This window comes from Phacochoerus africanus, chromosome 14 (genome assembly GCF_016906955.1).
Source record: "Phacochoerus africanus isolate WHEZ1 chromosome 14, ROS_Pafr_v1, whole genome shotgun sequence".
NCBI classification, from domain to species: Eukaryota; Metazoa; Chordata; class Mammalia; order Artiodactyla; family Suidae; genus Phacochoerus; species Phacochoerus africanus.
Window position 1 is genome coordinate 16,906,841 of NC_062557.1, and position 25,363 is coordinate 16,932,203.

Consider the following 25,363-nt stretch of genomic DNA (forward strand, 5'->3'; position numbering starts at 1 on the left):
TCCCCACACTTTCAGTTTTTAATCATTGGGAGTCTTAACCGCAATTCCTCTTAAGTGTACACAGTGGACAATAAATACTTCGTGGAGAAAGAAAGGGGGGATAAGAAAAGAGGAAGTGGAGAAGGGAAAGAGAAAGGGAGGGAGGGGCTGAATCAGGCACCAGGGGCTTTGCTCTCAGGGGAAGAGACAACTAAAGGGCCCAAATCAAGATACAAGGACCAGGGATTTCCTGCCGTGGCTCAATGGAAATGAATCTGACTAGTATCCATGAGAACGCAGGTTCAATCGCTGGCCTCGCTTAGTGGGTTAAGGATCAGGTGTTGCCGTGAGCTGTGGTGTAGGTCACAGATGTGGCTTGGAGCCTGCATTGCTGTGGCTGTGGCATAGTCCAGCAGCTATAGCTCCATTTTGACCCCTAGCCTGGGAACTTCCATGTGCCGCAGGTGTAGCCCTAAAAAGAAAAAAAAAATTAAAGATTCAAGAACCATGACAAAATATGGTACATGCACTCACATAGTGGAACACTATTGCTCCTTAAAAAGGAAGGGAAGTCTGACGATTGCTACAGCACAGATGAACCCTGAAGACATCACACTAAGTGAAATAAGCCTGTCACATAAAGACAACCACTGCATGAGTCCACTTATATGAGCTCTCTAGACGGGGAAATGGGGGTTATTGTTTAATAGATATAGAGTTTCAATTTCATAAGATGAAACAGTTCTGGAGATGGGTTATACATCAATGTGAATATTCTTAACACTACCAAACTGTACACTTGAAAATGGTTATGATAGAAAATTTTATATTATGTGTCTTTTGATCATAACTTTTTATAGACGATGAAAAAGCAGGGCCCACTTGCAGAGTCCCTGGTAGCCCTGGACCTCCTGGTGCCCCTCTTCCTGCTCCACCTGCATGTGAGATAAGGAGGAGAATGAGCCTTGCAAGAAATGAGACTCCACCTGATTACAGCTCCTCAAACTGCAAACTCTTCAGGAACTCTGCTCATGGTCTGACCTGCATATTTCTAGATCCATGGGCTCTGTCCATTGTCCCTCAGCTCCCAGATATATGCTTATCCCTTATTTCTGAGGAATATGCATGAAGCCTCAGGTGACTATCACAGACACACACAAAAAAAACCTCCTAAATCAGAAGTTCCTATTGTGGCTCAGTGGTAACAAACCCAACTAGTATCCATGAGGATATGGGTTTGATCCCTGGCCTCCCTCCGTGGGTTAGAGATCCGACATTGCTCTGGGCTATGGTGGAGGTCTGCAGTGCAGATCTGATCCCATGTTGCTGTGGCTGTGGTGCAGGCCAGTGGCTGCAGCTCAGATTCCCTCCTTAACCCGGGAACTTCCATATGCCATGCCGGTGGCCCTAAAAATCAAAAACAAAATAAACAAATAAAAAAACCAACCCCAAAACAACTCCGAAGTTCCCTAGTGGCTTAGCAGTTAAGAATCTGGCATTGTCACTGCTGTGGCTTGGGTCGCTGCTGTGGGGCAGATTCAATTCTGGTCCGGGAACTTCCACATGCCACAGGTGTGGCCATAAACAAACAAATAAACAAACAAACAACTCAGAGACTGTTTGGAATCAGGGAACTCGGCCCAGCCTTGCAGAGCTGTTTATTTACGGGGAGGGCTATGGGCCCATGAGGTCCTCGGGGCTATGGTGCCGTGGAAAGTCCAGGACTCTAGCTCCAGCTCGGTCACTCTGGGCCTCTCGTTAACTCCCCTGGGCTAAGGCCAAGGGCCAGGCACCTGAAAGAAAGTGCTAGATGGAAAGGGCATTTATCTCACCCTCCACACGCAGCCCCTGATCACAGAACCCAACCCTCCCAGGACAGCACCAAGCCTGGGAGAGAAGGGGTGACCTCTGGGAAAGGAACAAAGAGGAACAGGGTCAAGGGCACAGCCCGGGACAGTCTCTTCCACCCAGGATCTGGCTCCTCACACACAGGAGCCTCCACAGGAGGCCACACCTGAGGGGATGGTCCTGCCTTGAGAGATCCTGGAAGAGGCAGGGGTGACGGATAGGGCGCAAAGACCAGGGAGGGCAGGAAGGGAAGGAGGGGAGGTGACAGGAGCACTTGGGAGGGGAGCCGCTCTTCACCCCCTGCAGTCTCCTCTTAGGGAGTCAAGCCAGGAGAGATCTCTCTGCTTGTGGTGTTATTTGGGAGCCCTCGTGGGGCCCCAGAGGGACCAGGAGGGAGGGGCAGCCCTTACCCTGGAGGGGTCTGCTTCACCCAGACATGATGTGCTTGACAAAGGCTGGGAGAGAAGACAGAAATCAGCCACTGCTCTTGGCCCCTCTCAGCCCCTTAAACCTCTTTTCCCTGCTCTATACCGCCTGACCTCAAACCTTCCCACTGCCCTTCCTCCCACCCCTCCTTCCTAGATCCATGGGCTCTGGCCCTTGTTTCTTTGATTCTTTCTCTCAGTCGGGGTTGATGGGAAGGAGGTGGAAGAAAGGAAAAGACCTAATCTTGGCTCTGTGTCCACTCTCTGTACTGATACTTCACGTAGATAGAATGAGCTATGTTATCTCTGCTAATCCCCATGACTCTAGGAAAGGTGCCAGCATCACCCCATGGCTCAGATAAAACCGAGGCTCAGAGAAGGAAGTGACTTGAGCAAGGTCATATAGCTGGTGTACCACTGAGCTATCTCCAACATCCATGCTTCTTCCATCACCCCAGGATGCTCACTCCCAGGATGATGTCCACTCCCAGGATGGAAAAGAACAGTGTCTGCTAGGAGCTCACCGAAGCCCATTGGGTACACATATTCTCTAGTTCTGCATCTTTTCTATTCTGCAGCCCCGCCCAGCTGGAACAGTGCCCACCTCCACCCCCGCATCCCCAGGCACCCAGAGAAGTAAGGCATGAGCTGATACCTTCGTAATTGATGCAGCCATTGGCATCCTCTTGCCCGGCTAACAGCTGCTCCACTTCGGCCTCAGTCATCTTCTCTCCTGGGATGAGAGACAGCAGGAACTTAATTACAGATGGGCAAAGCGGCACAGGCAAAACCCAAGCACCCCCTCAAATCTGATGGCCCAAGACATCCTGGATCTAGGAAGTGGTCAGACCAAACCTCCCCCAAAGGCTTTGGAGGGTGGAGCCAATGGTCTTAAGGCCCTTCCTAGTCCCCAAGGTCTCTCCCTCTGCCTACCGCCACCAGTGGAAGAGCAGACGAGGGCCTCAGTCGCTGAGGCAAAGACAAAGCCCGGAGCCCTGGGTGCCACCTCTCAGGCCTCACCCCTGCTCTGCCAACCTGGTCTCCTCTCCCTCCAAACCCAGCTGAGCAAACCCAGTTGTGATAGGTTGTTCTGCAGAGCCCAGGGAGACAGGCCTGCATCAGGACGTGATCCTCAAGAAGCAGAAACCCCCAGATCTCCCCAACATATGCCACTCGGGTGCTTCCCACCCCTTCACTCCTCCACTTGGGCTCCGCCCCTGCCCAGCTGCACACCCAGGGTGGCGAGGACATGGCGAAGCTCAGCGCCCATGACTGTGCCGTTGCTCTCCTTGTCGAAAACACGCAGCCCCTCCACGAAGTCCTCATAGGTGCCCTGCTCCTTGTTGCGGGAGATGTGCTGCAGGATGGGCAGGAACGTCTCAAAGTCCAGCATCTTGGCATTCATTTCTTCCAGCGGGCACAGAGTAGGAAAGAGAATTCCACTTGAGCTCGAGGGGAGCAGAGGGTCGCGAGGGGTGTCACCCAGCTCTGCCACCCCTGGCTTCGCCCAGAGCTCAGCAGCGGCCACCTCTGGGTGGGACACTCAGTCAGTGATCCTGGAGGGCACAGAGCCCCAGGAGCAAGGTGGGAGCTGGCTTTGGGCACTCTTCTCCATGAGAGGACAAGGGCAGGAGGGAAGAGGGACCGTGACTCCGCCCAGACCTCTGAGCTCCAGGTGGCCAGCAAGCAGGGCAGGGACATGAGGTGGCAGCAGCAGGATTCGAGGGGCCCCAAGGGCAGCACAGTCCAGGCCTCACATTCACAACTTAGACTTCTGACATGTTACAGACTCATAGTCACAAGGGTAAATTGACAAGACTGAGAAAAGAAAATTTTGCATAACCCCAAATTTGGGTCCCCTGCTAGACAGCAATGCCCGGAATTCTGAATCAATAATCCTCATCAAGGTGAGATTTTCATGTGACCAGCACACTTCTTGCACATTGTCGTGTGTTCAAAACTTTAATGTAGGGAGTTCCCTGGTGGCCTAGTGATAAAGGATCTGGCATTGTCACTGCTTTGGCGCAGGTTAGATCCCTGGCCCAGGGAACTTCCACATGCTGTGGGCACGGCCAAAAAAAAAAAAAAGTAACTTTAACTTAATAGATATAAACCACTTTTTAATACCCTAAATGTTGGCATTTCTTTCTTTTATAACCCAGGAATCTCCCAAAATGGAAGTGTCCAGATATCTTCTGATCTCTAAGAAGCCCTACTGCCACAGAAGGGCTCCTGGTCCCTTGGCCCTTTCTGGCCCACATCCTTCAGCCCCACTGGTGTCTTCATCAGCAAGAGCAGGAGAGGAAGGGGCCAGAAACGAGGAAGAGGGTAAAGACCAAAACGGGGCCCAGGAACCCTCTAGAGACAGCCCACCTTGGCAGGGGGCTCCTGCCCAGATCTGCCTGGACCCATCCTCTTAAAAGGATGTGTGTGTTAGGGCAGCGGTTGACATGACTGTCAGAGTGACAGATGACATTCGCAAATGGGACCACTTGCACCATTTTCTAAACTCTCGCTCACCAAACCTTATTGAATGCAAACGAATAAAAGGGGCATCCCTCTAGAGGTAATCTTGAGTCTGCTGTAATTTATAGTAAATGAATAATTTGCAATCTTCAGTGCTCTGACCATTATTAGAAACAGATGATTCATGCTACAGCTCGTAGTGGTCACAGGACATCTTGGTGCTGTGACACCTCAACCATGATTTGCTGGAGGGGGAGAGTGAGCCGGTGGTCAGTGACCAACTTCCCTCCAAGCCTCCCTGCCCCATGTCCCTGGCACTCTGGGTGTCAGAGGAAAACACTGAAGCCATAAATGTCGCTCCCTCTTGCCAGGAGCTCCCACCCTCGGAAGGAAGAGAACAAGCACCAGGTCACACTCTGCAAGGGTCAGCTAAGTGCCCGGTAATTCTAGCAATGGGAGGAGGGCAGCCTGGGGAGGGCAGGCTGGTCTTGAAGGGCTGGAGAGGGAGAAGGGAGAGAGCCCCAGGAGCAGCGGGATGACACCAAGAGGCCCAGGCTGACCTTCTGGCTTGGGCTTGCCCAGGACGCGCAGCACCTCGGCATTAGTGGGGTTCTGGCCCAGTGCCCGCAGCACGTCCCCGCACTGCCCATAGGTGATCTTCATCTCTCCGGTCGGGGTCCGGTCAAACAGCGAAAAGGCCTCTTTGAACTCTGCAGAGAAAAGACTGGCTGCAGCCCCCTGGGCCAAGCGTCGGTGGTGGCCACCCATGGCTGATGAGGTCTATGTGGTTGATAAAATACCTCAGCATTTCCCTTCGGCCACCATCCCAGCCCCTCCCTGGAACCCACCTCCTCCCATCTTCTGACCACTAAAGAGGCATCCTGGAGCCCCATGGCCTGTTCCAGCACTGGGCCTGGGATCTCTCCCATTGAGACTTGTCACATCGTTTGAAGTCTCCCCTACCTCCACCCTCCCATCCACACATCCTTCCCTTGCAGGTGTGGCCTGAGTACTAAAAAAGGCAGGGAAGTGAAAAGAGTACTGGCTCGGGGGTCAAGATTCCTGGCTTCTCCTCTCGGCTCTGCCAAGCCACACAGAATAACCCCGGCTGGGTCTCTCCTTCCTCGTGTGGAGTAAGGCTTCCCAAAGAAGGGGGAAGTATGTGGAGGCACTTTGCTCAAAAGTCAGCTCATATCAGTACTGCCTGCTCCAGGCTGAAAGGGGGCTTACAGGCTGGACACGATGACATGGTGGAAGAAGTCAGTCCACCCCAGCTCTACCACTGACCTGCATGTGGCCTTGGGCAAACTACTAACTTCTGTACCCGCCCTCCCCCCACCCCCCGCCCCACAAATACACACCGTTTCTTAGCTCTAAATAGGGGTTTGATGTCTGCCTGTGGGGGCTGCTGTGGGGATGTGCTCCAAACATGACGTCTAGCGCACGGTAAAGAAATCATCAACAGGAGTTCCCGTCATGGCGCAGTGGTTAACGAATCCGACTAGGAACCATGAGGTTGCGGGTTCGGTCCCTGCCCTTGCTCAGTGGGTTAAGGATCCGGCATTGCCGTGAGCTGTGGTGTAGGTTGCAGACACGGCTCGGATCCCATGTTGCTGTGGCTCTGGCGTAGGCCGGTGGCTACAGCTCCGATTCAACCCCTAGCCTGGGAACCTCCATATGCCGCGGGAGCGGCCCAAGAAATAGCAACAACAACAACAACAAAAGACCAAAAAAATAAAAATAAATAAAATAAAAAAATAAAAAAATAAAAAGAAATCATCAACAAACGGTGGTTGTTATCACATTCCCTAGTTCTGGAGCCACACTCCCAGAAGGCACCTGGGCAGGTGTCCAAGGGGCGAGGCTGAATGAAGCCACTCCCTTTGCAAAGAGCCTTAATTCCTCATCAATTTGGATTCAGCCAACACATTACTGAGGATAACTTGGAGTGGGTATGGCCTTGAAGTTACCTCATGCCATCCACAAGAAACTCTTGGTTTACTAAGCAGATTAACAACATAAAACCTAAGACTGTGTGAACTACTTAGGAGAAAAGCTGCTGTTAATCCTCTCTAAGTACTTTAGAAACACTTATTTCCTTAGAGGCTGCATATAGATTATTTACACATCATTCCGCATATCAAAGCAGGTTCCCCAGGACACTGACCTGCAACTCTTTATCAGGCTTTGGATGAATTTAAAAGCTATAAAATCGCATGTCTTTCAAATTACTAACTAACTGAGTTCAAATTCCATTTCCATTGCTTACTAGCTGTGCCACCTTGGGCAAGTAAATATTTAACCTCTATAAACCTTTTCTCTTCTGTAAATGGCACCTACCTCATAGGGTCCCTAAATTACATTCAAATCAAATATAAGGTATGTAAAAAAAAATCTTTTAAGTCCTTGTGTTAACACAGAGCAAATTCTCCAACAATGATGACAGTAATATTTAACTGAGTTTAATCCCCATTTTACCACTCGACTGTATGATCTTGGTCAATTCACATGACCTCACTGTACCTTGGTTTCCTCTTCTGTCAAAAGGAATAGCACCTCGCTCACAGCTTTTTTAGATGAATTTTTTTTTTTAATTTTAAAGTGATTAGCATGGTTTCTGTCACAAATTCAGTGTTCAATAAATATGTTAGTTGAATCCGAACTTGGACTTTTTGATTTTCTTATTCATTCAGAAGAGTAAGGGCAGCGGAGTTTCTGTTGTGGCTCTGTGGTAACAAACCCGACTAATATCCATGAGGACTCGGGTTCCATCCCTGACCTTGGCTCATTGGGTTAAGAATCTAGCATGGCCATGAGCTGTGGTGTAGGTTGCAGAAACGGCTTGGCTTCTGTGTTGCTGTGGCTGTGGTGCAGGCTGGCAGCTGCAGCTCCAATTTGACCCCCAGCTTGCGGAATTCCATATGCAGCAGGTGCAGCCCTAAAAAAAAAAAAAGAAAGAAAGAAAAAAAGAGTAAGGGCAAACAATAAAAGTAGGAATCTCAGAGTTCCCTGGTGGTGCAGTGGGCTAAGGATCTGGCATTGTCACTGCTATGATGTGGGTTTGATCACTGGCCTGGGAACATCCACCTGTTGCAGGCATAGCCAAAAAAAAAAAAAAGTAGGAATCTCCACATAAAGGAGAATGATATTTAATAGGAGGATGGAACAAGAGGGATATAATAAGAACAATGACCTATGATGTTAGCACTTACAGTGGGCCAGGCTCTGAGCTAATAACTTCGCATGAATTACCACATTCATCGTTTTTGTTTTTTGTTTTTTGTTTTGTTTTGCTTTGTTTTGTTTTGCTTTTTAGGGTTTCGCTCATATGGCATATGGAGGTTCCCAGGCTAGGGTCAAATTGGAACTGCAGCTGCCAGCCTATGCCACCAGCCACAGCAACGCCAGATCCAAGCCACACCTGCGACCTACACCACAGCTCACAACAATGCCGGATCCTTAACCCAGTGAGCGAGTCCAGGGATCAAACCTGCAACTTCATGGCTCCTAGTTGAATTGTTTCCGCTGTGCCACAATGGAATCTCCTACCCCATTCATCTTTACAAAAACTTTATGCTCTAAGTGTCATTATCCCCACTTATAGGCCACTGGAGGTGCGACTTCCTGCCAACTATTAGGGAAACCAAGTGAGGAGAAGGAGGAGGAAGAAGCCTATTGTCCCAATGAATGTCCCTGGGAAGCCTGGTACACTTAAGAACCAACCCCGGAACTCTAGGATTGCTACTAGGAGGAAAGGCCAGTGTGATCTTGAGGTGTATGAGAGGTGAAGTTCATGGTCTTAAAAGAAACCTTTTCTCAAAGGTCTGTAGTAGTGAGCTGCCTGCTAGAGCAATGAGCATAGTGGTAATCCCTCTCCAGAAAGATATGGAAATCTGAGGGACCAGAGAAGGAAATCATGAGGTAGAAGCTAGTTCCTGTGAGAAATAAAAGCATAAAAGAAATTGGGGCCATACTGCCTGGAGAATATAAAGCTAGGAAGGGACTTGATAACTATCTTCAAATAGATGGAGGGTATCCAGAGAATGCTAAGTAGAGTCACAGTATTTTTGAACTGAAAAGAACCAAATACTCTCACTTTTCAGATAGGAAAATTCAGCTTTGGAGTTCCCATTGTGGCACAGCGGAAATGAATCCGACTAGGAACCATGAGGTTGAGGGTTCAATCCCTGGCCTTGCTCAGTGGGTTAAGGATCTGGCATTGCCATGAGCTGTGGTGTAGTTGCAGACACGGCTCGGATCCTGTGTGGCTGCACCTGTGGCGTAGGCGGGCAGTTGTAGCTCTGATTTGATCCCTAGCCTGGGAACCTCCTTGTGCTGCAAGTGCCACCCTAAAAAGAAAAAAAAAAAAAGAAAGAAAATTCAGGTTTAATGATGTGACTTGCCCCAAGTCTCATGGCAAATAGTTGCAGAATTAGGATGAATATCAGAGTTCCTGCTGTGGCACAATGGAATCAGCAGTGTCTCTGCAGCCAAAGACGCAGGATTAGTCCCCAGCCTGGTGCAGTGGGTTAAAAGATCCAGTGTTGCTACAGCTGCAGGGTAGGTCACAACTGTGGCTCAGATCTGATCCCTGGCCTGGGAACTCCATATACCACAGGGAAGCCAACAAAGAAAAAAAAGAGAGAGAGAAATTAGGGCAAATAAAACATCAAAGTCTCCTGATTCCAAACTATTTTCTTTCCAGCAAAACATGAGGAAAACATCTTCAGCTTCGCCAAAGAGAAAATGAAAAGATAGGAGTAAAATTAAAGCAGAAACAATTCTAATCTAACCTAAGGAACCATGTCTCCAAAATCAGAAGGGTGAAAGACTGAAATGAATTAGGCCCCCAGCCCTGAGAATCTTCATGGAGAAAAGAGGCAACCAGCCATCCTAATTGGCTTTGACCAGGATTTTCTTTTGGGAAATGAAGATTTTTTTTATCATTAGTTGATGTTCTAGTCCTCATGGTTACCACTGTGTTTGTACATACACTAAGTGCATATTTAACTAAAATGCATTAAAATTTATTTTAAGAATTTCACAGCACTTCCAACTATTGACAAAAATTGAGTGTCCACAGGGTATTGTAAAAATAGAGTAAGAGTCAGTTCACTAGTTTCAAAATACATCTGTCAGCTCTCAGGCCCTATTTGTGGGTAACTGGCATTATTTTTTTGGAGGGAAACTTGGAAATAACTATCATAATTTAAAATGCGTATCTCCTTTGCTAGGAAGGTCTCCTGGGGAAAGCATGCTGATTTAAAAAATCTGAAGTTTATCAATGTAGGCCTGATAGGATTAAAAGCTACCTCCCGGAAGTTCCCTGGTGGCCCAGTGGTTAAAGACCCAGCATTGTCATTGCTGTGGCTCCAGTTGCTGCTGTGGCGTGGGTTCAGTACCTGAACCGTGACCTTCCTCCTGCCACAGGTGCAGTCCAAAAAAAAAGTACATCTGTGTGTGAGAATATATACACTTTTTTTTTTAGGGCCGCATCCACAGCATACAGAGGATTCCAGGCTAGGGGTCCAATCGGAGCTACAGCTGCTGGCCTATGCCACACTCGGGTCGCTGCTGTGGTGCAGGTTCAAGCCCTGGCCCCAGGAACTTGCCCATGCCACATGTGTAGCCCCCCCCAAAAAAAATGGAATGAAGTAACACTGTGTTAGCTATACACCACAACTCAGGGCAACGCCAGATCCTTAACCCACTGATTGAGGCCAGGAATTGAACCTTCAACCTCATAGCTCCTATCAGATTCATTTCTGCTTTGCCATGATGGGAACTCCAACATACACACCTGTGAAAAGAGGAGTTCTCTTGTGGCTCAACAGGTTAAGAACCTGGCACAGTCACTGCAGTGGCTCAGGTCGCTGCCATGGTGCAGGTTCAATTCCTGCCCCAGGAACTTACCCATGTCGCAGGTGTGGCCAAAAAAATGGAATAAAGTAACACTATGTTAACTATAAAAACATACTTAAATATAGTATTAAATAATACACACTGTGTTATATATTATTAAACCCTGTATATATATATATATATATATATATGATAAAAGATGCAGGACAGTATTATCACATGACTCAATTTGTGTAAACTTTACACACACAAACATACTGGCATAACACTATATGTTTTCATCAAAGGGACACATAGACCTATTAACAGCGATTGTTTTGAGGAGAGGGATCAACAGGAGAGTAAAGCCAGGGGAAAATATTTTTATTTTTCATTATTTTTAAGTCGTAAATAATTTTTTACCATGTGCATGTATCCATTTAATCTTTAAAATATATGCTTAAAATCAAGGCACTGGACCAGGTCACCTTTCAAGGTCCTTTTCAATTCCTGTAATTTTTTTTTTTAATCTTTTTGCTATTTATTGGGCCTCTCCCGCAGCATATGGAGGTTCCCAGGCTAGGGGTCCAATCGGAGCTGTAGCTGCCGGCCTACACCAGAGCCACAGCAACGCTGATCCAAGCCACGTCTGCAACCTACACCACAGCTCACGGCAACGCTGGATCGTTAACCCACTGAGCAAGGGCAGGGACCGAACCCGCACTGCGCCACGACGGGAACTCCCCAGTTCCTGTAATTTTATATCCAGGAAGAATTTGGTGGGGGAAACAGAGGGATAAGTTGCAATGAGAGTGAGTTCTAGCTGCAAACTTGATCTCATACAATGAAACATTTCACTCTCAAAACACCAGACTCCTACAGAAGTGCTAAGGGGTGGCAATTAGATTGGAGGGTGGGAGATCTCAAGGCTTGCCTTGAAGCTACACTTTATAATCGTTATTTAAGATTGAGAAAACAATGATAGAAAATGAAGACGGGTTGATGGAGAACACAGGTGGACTAGGGCATCCCCACATCACCGCTGGTCCTGCCACCATTGAGGGTGAGCATCTTGGCAGACTTGAGAATGCAGGGGAAGGAAGTCGCTAAACTAAGGAGGGATTTCCAGTAACAGAAACAGAAATGAGAGCTTCCAAATATCTTGATAGAAGATTTGACTCAAAAATGCAAAAATGCAAAAAGGGCATTTTTGCTATGCATCTATTATATTTCAAGCAGTCTGGCAGAGTAGCTCAGAACTCAAGCCTGCAATCCGATAGCCTGAGCTGGAATCCTGACCCCTCCACCAACTGCCTGTGTGAACCTGGGAAAGCCACCCGACCTCTCTGTGCCTCAGCTTCATCACCTGTAAGATGAGGTGGTGATAGTCCCTACCTCACAGGGCTGTTGTGAGAATTTAAAATTCAGGTAAAGTGCTTAAGTAATACCATTAGTGGTAAAAGTGAGCAAAGGGCAAACCTATACTTACTAGTTCCAGCCGTGTCTTTTATGAACCCTGACTCGAAAGCAGGTTTGCAATGACGATGACAATGATGATGATGACAATGGTGAGGGTGATGACGCTGGTGGTGAGGACCCCAACTCTCCCCCCCACCCCACCCCCCCGGCCCCCGGAAGCACAACAGAGAGAGTGGGGAGGGGAGAGGAAGTTGTCAGTACTCACCTTCGATCTGGTCAGCAGTGAAGTCTATCTGTGGAGAGAAACACAGGAATGAGGGCTGAGACTGCTAAAGGAAGCAGAAGCAGCTTTCACAGGAGTCGGGTCACCTACAGCAGACACTGACGAGGAGGGAAGGTGACGACAGGCTGAGTGTCCAACACAACAGACAGGCTATCAAATAATGGAGCCCCCAAAGCTCTCTCAATACCACTAGTTAAGTGATGGCTCCAAGTGGGATGGAGAGAGAGAAAGAGAACCATTCTGGAAAACTCTAGAGCCTACGCTGACTCCCTATTGTAATTTGGGGGGTGTCAAATGCAAATTCCGTCTCAGAGGCTATAAACTGCCCCCGCTTTCACCCCTCAGATCTCTCCCACCTCACAATCCTCCCGCAGGCCTCTTCCTCTCCCTCTGGGTATCCACGCCTCCCCACTCTTGGCCTCCCTCTTCCACTTGATGCTGATGTTCAATCCCCCTCCTTTACCCCCTTCCATCCCAACCCCTCCTTTGGCATATGTGACCTAGTTTGAGTGGTCCTGGATGCTTCCTAACTTGTTTCCAGTCATGCCTTTATGTGTATTGTGGCTCCCTGAAGCCAGGGTTCTGGCAGGCCAGAGAATTTCCCAGAAAATGCCTGGCATGGCGTAGGCACTCAAAAAAATATTTGTTGAGAGAAGGAATAATTTTTGGATTTTCCTGCCCCAATTCAAATCTGAGTGCAGAAGAAGAAAGTTGAAAATGAATGACTATGAACAAGCATGAGTCATTTTAACTTAGGATCTTGTGTTATTCATTGTCCTTATCTACTACTTCCTCCACCCCCAATCCCCCCTCCACTGGTGGTGCTACTAATTCTGGAGCATCCTCTTCCTGTGCCTCATTCCCAGTGTTGGTTCTGCTGTTTGTGCCCACCCGAGGCTGGCCTCATTAATGAGGACCTCTGGAGGCAGCCAGAATGAGCTAGGAGAGTAGGAGAGGGATTATTTACACCTGGTTGGGAAGGGAACTAGCTGTGCCCAGGAATGGACTTTGTTGAAGGTATGGGGGAAGGGTGGTCAGAAATTTAAAGAAACCCCCTAAACGGGGTAAAGGATGCTTTGGATGAACCCTCTGAGGAACAGTGCCGTTTGCCTTACTTTGCAATGCTTTAAGCCCCAGCAGTAAATGTCTAAGAGAAAGCAGTATGAAAACATCCTATCAGAATATACGGTCATTACCACACACACGGGGCTTAAGATGACTTTTGTTCTATCTTTGAGCAGAGTCTCCTCTAAGTGAAAGAACTAGGTGAGTATGGTAAGAGGGAAACTGGCCCTCATGAAAGATACCTAAAGCCACTTCAACAACCCCCAGAACTGGAAGATCCAGCCACGGAAGACAGAATTGCAGCCAGAGGCAAGAAATGGGGGCAGACGGGTGGGTGGAGGGAAGAGAAGGCACTGGCCTGACACCACTAGGCAGCTCTTATCCAGACTAGGCTGCCCCACGGGAATAGTACATTATCACAACAAATGAGAAATACAGGTTTCCTGAAGGAAGAGATGGTCAGCTTTTCTTGCCAGGCTCGGCCCATAGAGGGGGTGATGTATGACCTGGGAGACCTTCAAGTCCTTTCCAGGTCTTACACTGTGCCTCAGTTTCCCTAGAGTTGCCATGACCAAGCCCAGGGATGGGCAACTGCCTCCATCTCTTGGCCAAGCCAAGTCTGCTTAACTCCTGCCCCTTATAGGGATTGCTGTAGAGCAACCCGAGGGTTCTGGGCACAATGGCAGGGTCTGCCGGGGCTGCGGGTGCTAGGAAGGATGCTGAGAGGGCCAGGGAGGGCCATCCAATGAGAGCTCCGGGGGGCTAGCTTCCTTGCCTCTTTGTCAGAACCAGGGCCTGAGCTCTAATTTTGCTCTGAGTCCTCACCAGCCCAAGCCCCATCCCCAGGGGCCCACCACTCCCAACTGTTATTAATAGTTCTTCACAGCAGTAGCCACTTGACCTCCGACATTCTGGTGCCAGGGCTTAAAACCGCTTCAGCCTCCAGAGGCCTCAGACCCCCTCCTTCCTTGGCCCATCCCCTCCCAGTTCCATTCCTTAAGCAGCTGGGCCAGATAACTGGGAGGCCTAAAATGACTGAGTCTACAGGCAGGGCCTTCGCCAGTGCCAGGGGGAGGAAGCTCTCAGTGTGAGGGGAGCAGGGAGGGGCAGAGAGGGAACAGGCCCTTGGGGGCGGCAGAGGTTGGTTAGTGACAGGGTCTCGGTCTGGGATGGGCCAGGCGCCTGCCTGCTCCAGAGAGGAGCTCAGGCTGAGGCCACAAAAAGAGGGTCCCACCTGGGTGGGGAACAGGAGAGGGAAGCAGGCTCTTCTCACCTTATCTAGGGCCTCCCTGCCCCCACCCCCCACCCCCTGCAAGGGTCTTTGCACATGAAGCCTTTCCCAGACCCCAGCACGTAGAGCTCCCTCACCGTTCCCACGGCTTACCCCAAGTTACACTGGAAGTTATCATTCAGGGTCTTTTCTCCATAAAGATACCACACTACATCTGATAAAAGGGTCAGTATTTCCCACAGTGCCTTAAAAAAAATGTCTGATTGGGAGTTCCCGTTGTGGCGCAGTGGTTAACGAATCCAACTAGGAACCATGAGGTTGCGGGTTCGGTCCCTGCCCTTGCTCAGTGGGTTAATGATCCGGCGTTGCTGTGAGCTGTGGTGTAGGTTGCAGACGCAGCTCGGATCCCGCGTTGCTGTGGCTCTGGCGTAGGCCAGTGGCTACAGCTCCGATTCGACCCCTAGCCTGGGAACCTCCATATGCCGGGGGAGCGGCCCAAAGAAATAGCAAAAAGACAAAAAAAAAGTTTGATTGGTTGGTTGGTGGTACCTCTCTGCCATTCGCAACTCTGCTGGGCAAATTTGGGAGGACAGAGCAAAAACCTGTTCTTTTTTTTTTTTTTTCTCAATGAATTTATTACATTTATAGTTGTGCAATGATCATCACAATCCAATTTGATAGGATTTCCATCCCACAACCCCAGCACATCCCTCCACCCCCCCAAAACTGTCTCCTTTGGAGGCCATAAGTTTTTCAAAGTCTGTGAGTCAGTATCTGTACAGAAACCTGTTCTTGAGAGGAGACACCTGTAATCCCAAATAGCCCTCACCAGTCCCAACACTGGCTCCACACCCCCATGGGACTGTGATCTGGGGCATGGACACCACAGCCCTCACCCCAGTCCAGCCTCTGAGCTCCAGGGCAGATAGGATCCCAAATGTCATACCTACCCCCCATCCCAGTGGCCGAGGCTCACTCACCTTTATACTCTTGGGGTCAAAGGTGGGTTCCTTGGCGGGCTCAGGAGGTGGGGCAGGGGCTGGAGCCGGGGCCGGGGCTGGGGCTGGGGCTGCCTTGGCCGCTTCCTTCTTAGGCTCAGGCTTCTTGGGAGGCATGTTGTCTTGCTGAGATCTTCCGCGGAGGTGGCACCCAGGAAGGAATCAAGAGACGCGGCGCCCAGGAGATGAGATGGGAGACTGGGCTGCCTCCCGCCCCTTTTATCCTGGGCAGGAGCCCCCACAGAGGGGCTGGGTGAGAGCGTGAGCAACTGTGGCTGACTATAAAAGGAAGAAACACCAGCAGGGTACAGCTGACAACTGTGTATTGTCACCAGGTTTGGGGCTACCAGTCCCCACCCCACCCCTCACCCCCCACTTCACACACTCATGGCCTCCACCTCTGGGACAGACTGACCCTTCCTGCCAGTTGGTGGAGTCCCAGAGGGGCCAGGAAAACAGACCCTCCCAAAAATGCCAGAGTCCAGCCAGAGAGATGAGCTGACTTGAGCAGTTGATAACCCTCACACAAAGCCCAGGGGAGGGTGAAGCTTTTTTTAGCCCCTCCTGAGCAGAGGCAGCCCACTGCACATTCCTTTTAAGCCAAGATCCTTTAAGCTGAGAGCCATTCCGGGGCCTCGGCTCTGCCCTGAGGTTCAACTCACAGGCCTGGAGCCCTGAAGCAACAGCTGGTCCAGCCAACCCAGGCTGTCCCACACCCTCCCAACCCACAGGGTAAAACCCTTCATCTTCCAGAGCCAGCTCCCCAGGAACGCCCCAGCCCTCAAATCCCTAGATCCACCCGCACAACCTCAATCACTCCTTCAACAAATATTGAGTGCTCAACTTGTGTCCAGAGGAGCTAAGGTGAGAAGCAGAGGGGTTGGCTCAAATGCAATGAGATCGGAGGTCAGAATCTCAGGTCTTATTTTTACTATATACTTCTAACTCATTGTGTGCCTCCTGGCAGTGTGTGTGTGTGTGTGTGTGTGTGTGTGTGTGTGTGTGTGTGTGTGTGTGTGTGTGTGTGTGTAGGGCTCTTTATGTATCAGGCCTGATAGTTAAGTGCCATTCATATAAAATCTCATTAAATCTTCACTATAGGAGTTCCCGTCGTGGCTCAGTGGTTAACGAATCCGACTAGGAACCATGAGGTTGCGGGTTCCGTCCCTGCCCTTGCTCAGTGGGTTAACGATCCGGCGTTGCCGTGAGCTGTGGTGTAGGTTGCAGATGCGGCTCAGATCCTGCGTTGCTGTGGCTCTGGCTTAGGCCGGTGGCTACAGCTCCGATTGGACCCCTAGCCTGGGAACCTCCATATGCCGGGGGAGCGGCCCAAGAAATAGCAAAAAGACAAAAATAAAATAAAATAAAATAAAAAAGAATTTTAAAAAAATCCTCACTATAATCCTGTAAGGTAATAATAATAATATCTTTATTATCACTCCCATTTCACACATGAGACTGAGGCTAAAATTGATCAAATAACAAGGTCAGAGCTAATTCACAATAAACTAGGATGAGAAGCAGGTGTGTCTGATTGTAAAGGTTATGCTTGAATAATGGATATTATAATCCCAGTTCGGGGGAGCCCATATATGTCTGTGTGTTCATCAGAAAGGTTAGGATGAATACATATTAGACCATTAACAGGAGACACCCCTGGGGACTCAAAGGGTGAGGACAGGAGGATAACAGCAGTTTTCAGTTTTTTACTTTTTTCACTTCCTGTATTAATGGAAATTTTTTTCAACGAGCATGTACTGTTTTTGTAAAAAAAAAAAAAAGTTGAAAGTCAAAAAATGTCAGAAAAACAACAGAAAACTTATCCACTGCACAGAATTACTTTGAGCTGAATCTTATGACTCTATAGTTCAGAGGATGAAGAGAAATAAAGCTGAAAGAGAAGTCACTTTGCCTTTCTAGGCCCAGTTTCCCCATCTATAAAACAAGGTTGATAGACCACATAACTCCTGGTGCCCTGGAGCCCACATCTGCCCATTCTCTGGGTTCCCTAAGCACGGGCTCCATAGTTTCATTTCCCAGATATTTAGAGCCAAAAGGACCCTTAGAGATCATCTCACCCCCTCTGCTTTGACAGGTGAGGAATCTAAGGCAGGAGACTTCGGAGCCACCTCAAGACCCTCAGCTATTCACAGGTGGAGCAGAGCCAGCTAAGCCCGGCTCCTTGCGTGTGATGCTCTGACACCACCCGCCCCTCCCCTACCCTGTACCTGCTCTCACTGTACCACTAGTGAGCAGGGAAGACTTCAAAGAAAACTGAGGCAGGAAAGGAGGCCAGGACTTCCCCCAAGGGGATCCTAGAGCAAGGCCAGGGCCCCAACCCTAGGCCAGTCCTGGTCCTGGGCTGGCACGGCAGCTCCTTGGCTCTTTTCCCCTCCCCACTTCCCCTCTTCTGCCCTTTCTCTTCCTTCTGACTCCTTGTCACCTGCTCCCATGTGCCTCTGCTTGCACCCTTCAGCATTCCCGGCTCTCTCCCTCTCCTTCATTCCCCAGGGGGCTGGGAGCTCAGGTTGCTGGTGATGAGGAAGGAGGGACGAGGAAACTGAGCCTCTCCCCCTCCCCCACCCCCCACCCCCAGCATCCCCTCCCTGGACGAGGTGTCTGGGGTTTGCAGAGGTACACAAACTGTGGAAAACTGCAGGCTAGAAGCTACAAGAGCTAGACGCCACTGTCCTGACTCCAGCCACTTCCCCTCTCTGGGCCTCAGCTTTCTTATCTCTACAAGGAGAGATAGTCAGGGGATTTCAAAGTGTGCAACAGACACCTAAGGCATCCTTAACTTGCTTCTGGCAGTAAGGGACGCAGAGAGGCCAGGTCTGGGGCTCCCCTACCCCTGCCGCTTCAATCAGCACCACTCCTAAGTGTTTTATGTATTACACATAGGAGACAATCACAGCTGTGGGTTTTACCTTGCCTTCCAAGGCAGAGGAAGCTAGAGGCATGCTCAGGTGTCTGGTTTTCCGGAAAGCAGTGCCTGGAGAGAGGCCCACAGGAGGGAGGGATGGGTAAGGTGGCCCTGGCTAACGTGACTGTAGGGTGTGGATTTAGGAACAAGGAAGAGATGGAACTGGGGAGGGGAAGGACGGCTGCTGAGTACCCATGGTGTGAAATATTTGTGGCTCAGAAAGCATGTAGCAGGTCCCTGGGGCCAGACAGCCTGCCTGTCAGCAACACTCAGATGAGTGGCCTGCATGCCTGAAACCTCAGTGGGGGAGGAGCATCTCCTCAAATCGGTTTCTGATTCTCTTTAAGCAACCCCAGCTAAACAAGCAACTGGTACTCAGAAGCCGCTGGAGGAGAGTTGTGGTTTCCCAGAAAAAGCCACACGTTGTGAGTCAAGATACCTGACACCAGCCTCATTATTACTAAAACCCACGATGCCCGCAGTTCATAAGACCCCAGGAACCGGAGTCAGAGGTTTCTTATGGTCCTCATTCTGCTTTATGGCCACCGACTGTCACCTTCCAATGTTATCCACCTAGAGTACCCTTCACAGGGGCTACAGCAGGGCCTTACCCTCCAATACAAGTTCAACAATCAGAGCAAAGGAAAGGAAGAGAGAAGGAAAGAGGAGGCAGAAGTGAGGAGGCCAGCAGAGTAGCAGGTGCTGGCAGCTTCACTACTGCCTCTGGGAGGCACGGGGGTTCCCAGCCAGAGCATTTGCTCCAGGCCAAATGCTCCCATTGGAAGGACCTCATGCTTGGTAGAATGAAGACAAGGACAGAATTTCACACCAACCAGTTTACACCATACATCAAATTCAGGGACAATGCACAGAGGAGAACTGACATGAGCCCTGGTTTAGGCTGGGCTAACGCAGACTCAGGCATCCTCCTCCCTTCACCTCTAACCACGCAAGGCCAGTGTTCTGCCCCAAGGGAGATCAGTTAGTCTCCTGCCTGGGATCAAATGCTGCTGACAGCAGGCCTGGCTGTTAAAGCCTTGTCCTTGTCACTGCTCCCCCCTTTCTGGCCAGTGTCTCATAAGCTAGACATCATGGGGCAATGCCCTGGCCAGCACTACATTTATCTGTCCCCATAGAGGGCACTGGGTGAATCAGGCTCTGCTGCAGGGCAGAGGTTAAGGGGGCCCACCCAAGAGTTAGAGTCCTGGGTTAGAGGCCTGATCGAGTTGTCCACCAGGCAAGCTAGTTACTTTCCTTATGTCTTAGTTTTCTCATCTAAAAAATGGGGCTGGAATTTCTGCTGTGGCTCAGCGATAATGAGGCCAACTAGTATCCATGAAGACGCAGGTTCAATCCTTGGCCTCCTCAGTGTGTTAAAGGATCCAGCGTTGCCGTGAGCTAGGGTATAGCTGCAGATGTGGCTTGGATTTGGCATTGCTGTGGCTGTGGCAGTGGCATAGGCCAGCAGCTGCAGATCCAACTCAGTCCCTTGCCTCGGAACTTATGCTGCACATGCGGCCCTAAAAAGCAAAAAAAAAGAATTTAAAAAAATGAGGCTGCTAATATAACCTCACAGGGTGATTAGCGAATAAACATAAGGGGTTCCCTTGTGGATCAGCGGGTTAAGGATCTGGTGTTGTCACTGCTATGACTCTGGTTTACAGCTGTGGCAAGGGTTCAGTCCCTGGCCCAGGAACTTCCACATGCCACAGGTGTGGCAAAAAAAGAAAAGGAAAAAGAGTTAATACAGGCGATCTGCACAAAGCAGTGTCCTAGCACAGAGCAAGTACTCAAAAATCCTTAAGCTTGACTGGACCAGTGAGACGGCTGTGCTCCCTCCCACGGTCAACAGCAGAAGAATTATGAACAGAAAATAGCAAGAAATGAAGAAAATTGTGAGATACCCCTTGGGGGGAGCAGCCAGTTTTGAACTGGTGTGAGTGTGGTAAGCAGGGTGGCTTTGGTTTGTGGCCCGAGGTGGCCAGGCATGGCTGTGAAATGACTGAAAAAGGAAAGGGTCTCTGGTGTTCTCATCTGTCTTTCCCTCCACCGGTGGCTTAGCGCAAACAGGGATGTGCCATCACCTTCATGACTCAAGCCTCTGATCCAGGTGCTGGTAAGGGTAAGATCAGGGCATGGAAGACGCACTGTGCTTGGGAGGGGCCCATAAAAAAGAGGAGGGGCACTCGAACCCTAGACAGCTGTTTTCTCTCTTCATCCCCTAAACTCGCAGGGCAGGTGAACTGCCGTCTAAGAAGTACTTCCCCCACGATTGCTCCTCCCTTGGGGAGCGAGGGGAAGCTCAGAGTGAAACTCTGACACATGAAGTTATTTCACGGGGTTGGGTCGGACTGACTTGGGAGTTTCGGTGCCTGGAGTTCTCAGTCTTAGGGCTCATGCACCCGGACCCTCACCCCCTGAATGAAATGGCACTGGTACACACTCTTGGACAGAGAAATCTACGTGCCCATGGGGAAAATAACAAGACATCTGAGGAGCACAACTAATTCAGATGGATACAACCCACTTGATTACAGGTTGTATCTTAACAAATAGACCAAGATTTTAAAAGTAGCTTAATAAAATCTACTCAGTAGTTTGTAATAACACACATGGGAAAAAAAAAGCATTGATATAAATACATGTATAACAGATTAACTTTGCTATACACCTGAAACCAGTACAACATTGTAAGTCAACTATTCTCCAATGAAATTTTCAAAAATGAAAATAAAAGTAGCTTAATAAACATGTGAAAGAGAGAAAGGAAAATATTACCAATATGACACCAGAACGAGAAAACATAAAGAACAACCAAACCAGGAGTTCCCACCGTGGCTCAGCAGAAACAAATTCGACTAGGATCCATGAGGATGCGGATTCAATCCCTGGCCTTGTCCAGTGGGTTAAGGATCCGGTGTTGCTGTGTCTGTGGCGTAGGCTGGCGGTTGCAGCTCTGATTCGACCCCTAGCCTGGGAACCTCCATATGCCTCAGCTGCGGCCCTAAAGACAAAAGACAAAAAAAAGAAAGAAAGAAGGAGGGAAGGAAGGAAGGAAGGAAAGGGAGGGAAGGAGAGAGGAAGGAAGGAAATATGGGGGCGGAAGTAGTGGTGGTTTGCGGTATAGAAGGGCAATCAAGCTACATACACATCTGAAAGAAATCTCACAGGAATTCGGAAGGGACACGAACAGGATGTTCACCACAGCATGATTTGTGGTGGCAAGAGTTGGAAGTACTCGGGATCTCCATCACGGAAGAATGCCTGGGTAAGACGCACCACGCACCCTGAAGGAGGACATAACGGTTAGAAGCAAGGGATTAGACGGATACACAGAAAAGAACATAGTGATAAGTAGGAAACGGAATAAGATATAAGCCACAATAACATTTCTATAAATTCAAAATACATGCACACAATCTCACTGATATCATATTGTACATGAATGAACTAAAATTGAAGCTCCAAGGAAAGAAATGCTTATTTTTAACTTAGCCAGACAGGTTTAAGAATTTATGCTAAAACTGAAACTTCTCATATTTTCTAACATAGATATGCAGGAGATGTTAATTGTTATCAACAGCGTTATGTAAACTGGCTGCAAAAATGACAAGAAAAGGGAGTTTCTGTCATGGCTCAGCAGTTAAGGAACCCAACTAGTATCCATCAAGACTCAGGTTCGATCCTTGGCCTCGCTCGTGGGTTAAGGATCTGGCATCATCAAGAGCTATGGTGTAGTTCACAGACACAGCGTGGATCTGGTGTTGCTGTGGCTGTGGTATAAGCTGGCAGCTGTAGGTCTGATTCAACCCCTAGCCTAGGAACTTCCATATGCCACAGGTGTGGCCCTGAAAAAGCAACACACACACAATGGATTTTGAAGATTTAGGGGGAAAAAAAGATTGCAATAAATTTCACTAGTAATTTTTGTATTAATTACATCTTGAAATAACATTTTGGGTGCACCGACTGGAATAAAATATATTCTTAAACATTTTGGGGGATGCCATGCCTGTGGCCTGTAGAAGTTCCCGGGCCAAGGATTGAACCCACACCACAGCAGTGACACAAGCTGCTACAGTGATTAACACTGGATCCTTGACCCACTGTGCCACAAGAGAACTCCAAACATTTTATTTATTTGTTTATTTATTTATTTTGTTTTTTAGGGTCGAACCCACATCGTATGGAGATTCCCAGGCTAGGGGGTCTAATCAGACCTACAGCTACCAGTCTACACCACAGCCACAGCAATGTGGGATTTGAGCCGCATCTTCAACCTACACCACAGCTCATGGCAACACTGGATCTTTTTTTTTTTTTTTTGTCTTTTTGTCTTTTTGCCATTTCTTGGGCCACTTCCTCGGCATATGGAGGTTCCCAGGCTAGGGGTCTAATCAGAGCTGTAGCCACCGGCCTACGCCAGAACCACAGCAACACGGGATCCAAGCCACGTCTGCAGCCTACACCACAGCTCACGGCAATGCTGGATCCTTAACCCACTGAGCAAGGCCAGGGATCAAACCTCAAACCTCGTGGTTCCTAGTCAGATTCGTTAACCATGGAGCCACGACGGGAACTCCAACACTGGATCCTTAACCCACTGAGCGAAGCCAGGGATCAAACCCACAACCTAATGGCTCCTAGTCGGTTTCGTTTCTGCTGCGCCATGATGTGAACTCTGAGAGCTCCAAACATTTTAAAATACATGCATACTAGGAGTTCCCGTCATGGTTCAGTGGTTAACAAATCCAACTAGGAACCATGAGGTTGTGAGTTCGAGCCCTGGCCTCGCGTGAGTCAAGGATCCAGCGTTGCTGTGAGCTGTGGTGTAGGTCTCAGACGCAGCTCGGGTCGCAAATTGCTATGGCTGTGGTATAGGCTGGTGGCTACAGCTCGATTAGACCCCTAGCCTGGGAACTTCCATATGCTGTGGGTGAGGCCCTAAAAGGACAAAAGACCAAAAAAAATAAAATAAAATAAAAATATGTGCTATGGTGATTTAAGGATCCAGTGCTGTCGCTGCAGTGGCTCAGGTCATTGCTATGGCTTGAGTTCGATCCCTAGGCTAGGAATCTCCACATGCCACAGGTGTGGACAAAAAATTTGGAGTTCCTACTGTGGCACAACAGGATTGACAGTATCTTGGGTGTGCTGGGATGCAGGTTCGATCCCAGGCCCGGCACAGTGGGTAAGGATCTGGAGTTGCCTGTAGCTTCCATTTAGCATGCAACTGTGACTTGGATCTGATCCCTAGCCCAGGAACTCCATGTGCCATGGGGCAGCCAAAAAAAAAAAAATTTTTTTTTGATGGTTGCCTGTTTTAATATTGTAATGTTGAGTGTAGTTTAGATGAGAAGGTAATGAGATAAAAGGGAATAAACAAACAGAGAGGAGTTCCCGTCGTGGCGCAGTGGTTAACGAATCCGACTAGGAACCATGAGGTTGCGGGTTTGGTCCCTGCCCTTGCTCAGTGGGTTAAGGATCCGGCGTTGCCGTGAGCTGTGGTGTAGGTTGCAGACGCGGCTCGGATCCCGCGTTGCTGTGGCTCTGGCGTAGGCATGCAACAACAGCTCCACATAGACCCCTAGCCTGGGAACCTCCATATGCTGTGGGAGTGGCCCAAGAAATGGCAAAAAGACAAAACAAACAAACAAACAGAGAGGTCTTGAATAAAACATTGATGAATGAAGGGTATGCATCAATGAGCGTGGATTCACCCAGCCTTCAGGATCTGACTCCTTGCTATCTAGGAAGGAGGAAAAAAGCAATGAATAACCTGAAGTTTCAGTGACCCTTAAGGCCCAGAGGATCCAAGTAAAGGCAGAAAAGGAGTAGAATGGTGTATAAAATAAAAATTTCAAGTACCATGGTAGAACTGGCTGTTAGAGCTCTTAAATCTTCTCCTCAGACTTCATTCCCTTGGCTATTTTAGTTCAGGTGGAGAAGGCTGCAGATTTGGCCTCACCACTCAACATTCTGCCTAAAAAGTTGAAGCTAATTTCTGTGCTGAGATGAAGACAGTGCCGCCTAGTGACATATCTGTGAACTGAACTGTGGGAAGAGGACACTGGGAGCCACCCAGCAACAGGTGGGTTAGAGTCCGCCTAAGACCTAAAGCAGAGGGCAGGACAGCTGGTGTTTGGCAAAGCGATTTATAGATGAAAAGCAGCATAGAGCAAGTTGGAATCCTCACCAGTCATCCAAACTGTTCTCCCAGACATCCTGACAGCTGCGAGGGTCTTTAGAGGCCCAAGAGAAAAGGGAGTGACTTGCCCAAGGTCACTCTATGAGTCATGGCAGACCGGGGACAAGAACCCGGGGCACTGCTCAAAGGCAACAGCGGGAGCTTGAAGAGCTGATGGGGGTTCCCTTGGGGAAAGGTCTGGTCCTCAAGAGAGCTTGGAAGCAAGCAGGCATCCATGAAAGAGCTGGCCTGGCACCACTGTATGGATGGCTGTCAGTAAGGAGGAAGATATTCAAACTCTTGGCAGGCAATTTTTCTCAGCATTTGGGAATGTGCTTTCAATGCTAAAGAAGATTCTCTTTTCTCAGTTTCCCTTTCCACCAGCTTCTTTTACTTCTTGAATTCTGACTTCCTCCCTGGCCCTTCATCTGTGACTTGTCTGTGGCTAGATCTGTGGTCTTGTCTCTAGGGCTTCTCTTCTGTGCTTACAACACCGAAGTTCTTTTTTTTTTCTTTCTTTCTTTTTTTTTCCTGTCTTTTTGCCTTTTCTAGCGCCGCTCTTGCAGCATATGGAGGTTCCCAGGCTAGGGGCCCAATCAAGGCTATAGCCGCCAGCCTACACCAGAACCACAGCAACTCGGGATCCGAGCCGCGTCTGCAACCTACACCACAGCTCACGGCAACACCAGATCCTTAAT

General features: G+C 49.0%; 1 protein-coding gene across 3 annotated transcripts; it reads right to left on the minus strand.

Moving 5' to 3' along the window:
- Positions 1-783: 783 nt before the first annotated feature.
- On the minus strand, positions 784-15,829 carry MYL4 (myosin light chain 4). Of its 3 annotated transcripts, none has more exons than XM_047758558.1 (7): positions 15,538-15,756; positions 12,244-12,271; positions 5,279-5,428; positions 3,486-3,659; positions 2,908-2,985; positions 2,238-2,282; positions 784-914 (listed from the first exon to the last, which is right to left on the minus strand). In XM_047758558.1, exons 1-6 carry the CDS (start codon positions 15,670-15,672, stop codon positions 2,254-2,256), a joined length of 594 nt encoding a protein of 197 aa, XP_047614514.1. In that variant the 5' UTR covers positions 15,673-15,756; the 3' UTR covers positions 784-914; positions 2,238-2,253. The 3 variants fall into 3 exon arrangements, with proteins under 3 accessions (XP_047614514.1, XP_047614513.1, XP_047614515.1); XM_047758557.1 differs by lacking the exon at positions 784-914 and adding an exon at positions 1,599-1,772 and having other exon boundaries at positions 15,538-15,829; XM_047758559.1 differs by lacking the exon at positions 784-914 and adding an exon at positions 1,599-1,785.
- Between the last annotated feature and the right edge of the window lie 9,534 nt (positions 15,830-25,363).

Bases quoted from the DNA above. Each gene is read 5' to 3' on its own strand.
- MYL4 (XM_047758558.1), bottom strand. From the start codon at position 15,672: ATGCCTCCCAAGAAGCCTGAGCCTAAGAAGGAAGCGGCCAAGGCAGCC. The intron at 12,272-15,537 runs GTGAGTGAGCCT...TTCTCTCCACAG, and splicing joins TTGACCCCAAGAGTATAAAG to ATAGACTTCACTGCTGACCA. The intron at 2,283-2,907 runs GTATCAGCTCAT...CTTCTCTCCCAG, and splicing joins TGGCTGCATCAATTACGAAG to CCTTTGTCAAGCACATCATG.